The following is a 2,329-nucleotide window of genomic DNA, read 5'->3' on the forward strand; positions in this document are numbered from 1 at the left end:
TTGTGTCTTCTTCTGTTGACAGTCTTTGTTTTCCTACATTGTCCTTTAATTGGGTTTTTTGTTTATGGGGCTCTCTCGCTCTTTGTGTTATGCATTCGCCCGTACACAGTTTGTGTGCATTTTAATATATTCTTTTTTATCGATCAAAAAAAAGTTTTTAAAAATTGCCTTACACAGCATTAAGGGCTATGGAACAAAAAAAATTCGCATCATCAAAAATTTGAAACTATAGATCTATTACCATTGTTTTCCAAGGTTTTGTACAAGTGATTTTGAGGATGAAACAGTACCCATAATCCCCAAAACTAAACCAAAAATTATAAGAACTACATTGAACGCTAGAGCTATCTTTGATAACCGAGGCCTAAAGATCTTAATGTAAAAAGCACAAGGGTATATGATTGAGACACTAATGCTAACTAGTGAACCGGTTAAGCCGAGAACGTTTTCAAAATAAGGAACCGTGAGAGCTAAAATTAGAACAAATATGAGCAGCAAAGATCCTACAGTACCCCTAACGAACATTTTCTTTTTTACACTCATTGAAGAGGGTAGCTTGCGTTCAACTATGGATGCTACAGGTACGAGTTCAAATGCGTATTTTGTCAGTGGTGTTAAGACTACTGCCCACAATGCTGTTTTTGTGATAATGAGATGTCTTGGCATGCTAAGCGTGATCTGTGAGCTCACTCCAGACCCGAACAACTTGGCACCCATGAACCCCAATGCCGTGTAGAATATTGTAACCAAGCCAAAGCTCGCAATGGATACCTAAATTTCCAGGAAATGAGAAATATTAGTAAAAATATGTATATGTTCAAATATAATCGACATTCGTATCTCGATATATTTAAGTTGTCAGAGCAAAGTAGCTAGATGTCTATAAGAATCAAATTAAAAAATGTGATTAGGTACACACCTTAGTGAATTCAGAAGGATCTTTCATGGATTTGTAAATATCAGGAAAGAGGACATGAGAAGCAAAACTGAAGATATATAAGCCAGATACTGCAGGAATGTTTCTTAGTTGAAGCACCGGTATAGATTGGTTAGCTTTAATACCACCAAATGCAGCAGTACATCCTACCGTGACAAAGATAACAAGCGACATGAGAATACCCGCCGTAGAAAGAAATGATATTTTCGAGAGATCTCTTAACCAAACAGTGGGTAATGCTATTATAATTGCAATCACTGTCAGAGCTTGAGCTGTATTAATCCATGACAAATCAAGGAGTTTAACTCCAAGAAATACTTGACCCAAGTTATCGTGTAGCGAAATCGTGAAAGAAACCAGCGACATAAAGATTTCCATGTACATGAAGATTGAAGCTATAAGCCTTCCTTTCTTCCCAAAGGTATACTGCGCAATGTCTGGATAGTTTCTTAACTTGACATTTTTTTTGAGACATTCGGCTAACAGATGTGAAGTATATGCACATATTATTCCAAATCCTATTAGAAGGAAAGCCGAAGCCCATCCACCATTTTGTACTGCGTAGGGTGTCGATAGCTGTCCAAGACCTGTTTATTATGAAGGAGCACATGCAAAGAAAAAGAGAATTTTGCTTAATTAGAACTAATCACACCTATATACAACTAGCTAGGGTCTAGAGACGTGTATTATTGACGTCTCAATCATGGGATTGCTAGAAACTCATCAATAGATGCCCAGGTTGCCTGGTCAATCATGTGGAACTATTCCAACACATACCAACCTGAATTCCTTCAAACACAGTTTTTTTTTCTTTTTTCTTCTCATTTTGAAACATAGAAAGTGTAGCTAAGTAGTAGAAAATACCTATGAGAATTCCAGACATGTTGAGAACTGAATGAAGAAAGGAACTATCAGCCTTGGCATGTTGTTGTTGATCCTTCGTCTCATGAACATCACCATTACCATGATCATTTATAGAGCTTCCTCCTTTGTAATTAATATCAACGATGATTTCCTTTGACTCTTTCTTATTCTCCGTAGCAACAATACCGGATACATCTCCAGTGGTCTTCGTATCGGATTCACACAAAGTAGAACTTGTGTTTTCCTCCAAGCAATAAACTTGACAAATCATAACAAAATTTGGTGAGAATTCCAAATCCAGCTACCTCTATTTCTTTACTCTCTTGTGTATATAAATGGAGAGCAAAAAAGATTAGATGAGTATTTATACATGAAATTTGAAGACTATATTGCGATTCCAGGATATCTTACATCCAGATTTCGAAAAAAATATGTTGACTTTCTATTAAGACTGGATCGGATGTAATTGAAGAGCCACATAATACAAGACAAAGAATGGCAATAGTTTATTCAGTGACTGCTATAGCA

General features: G+C 36.4%; 1 protein-coding gene across 1 annotated transcript; it reads right to left on the minus strand.

Moving 5' to 3' along the window:
- Positions 1-237: 237 nt before the first annotated feature.
- On the minus strand, positions 238-2,115 carry LOC113280355 (amino acid transporter AVT1H-like). The gene is made up of 3 exons (XM_026528993.1): positions 1,802-2,115; positions 920-1,524; positions 238-771 (listed from the first exon to the last, which is right to left on the minus strand). The coding sequence occupies exons 1-3, from the start codon at positions 2,070-2,072 to the stop codon at positions 238-240; spliced, it is 1,410 nt and encodes a 469-aa protein (XP_026384778.1). The 5' UTR covers positions 2,073-2,115.
- Positions 2,116-2,329: the final 214 nt, after the last annotated feature.

Source organism: Papaver somniferum, chromosome 5, assembly GCF_003573695.1.
Source record: "Papaver somniferum cultivar HN1 chromosome 5, ASM357369v1, whole genome shotgun sequence".
NCBI lineage: Eukaryota > Viridiplantae > Streptophyta > Magnoliopsida > Ranunculales > Papaveraceae > Papaver > Papaver somniferum.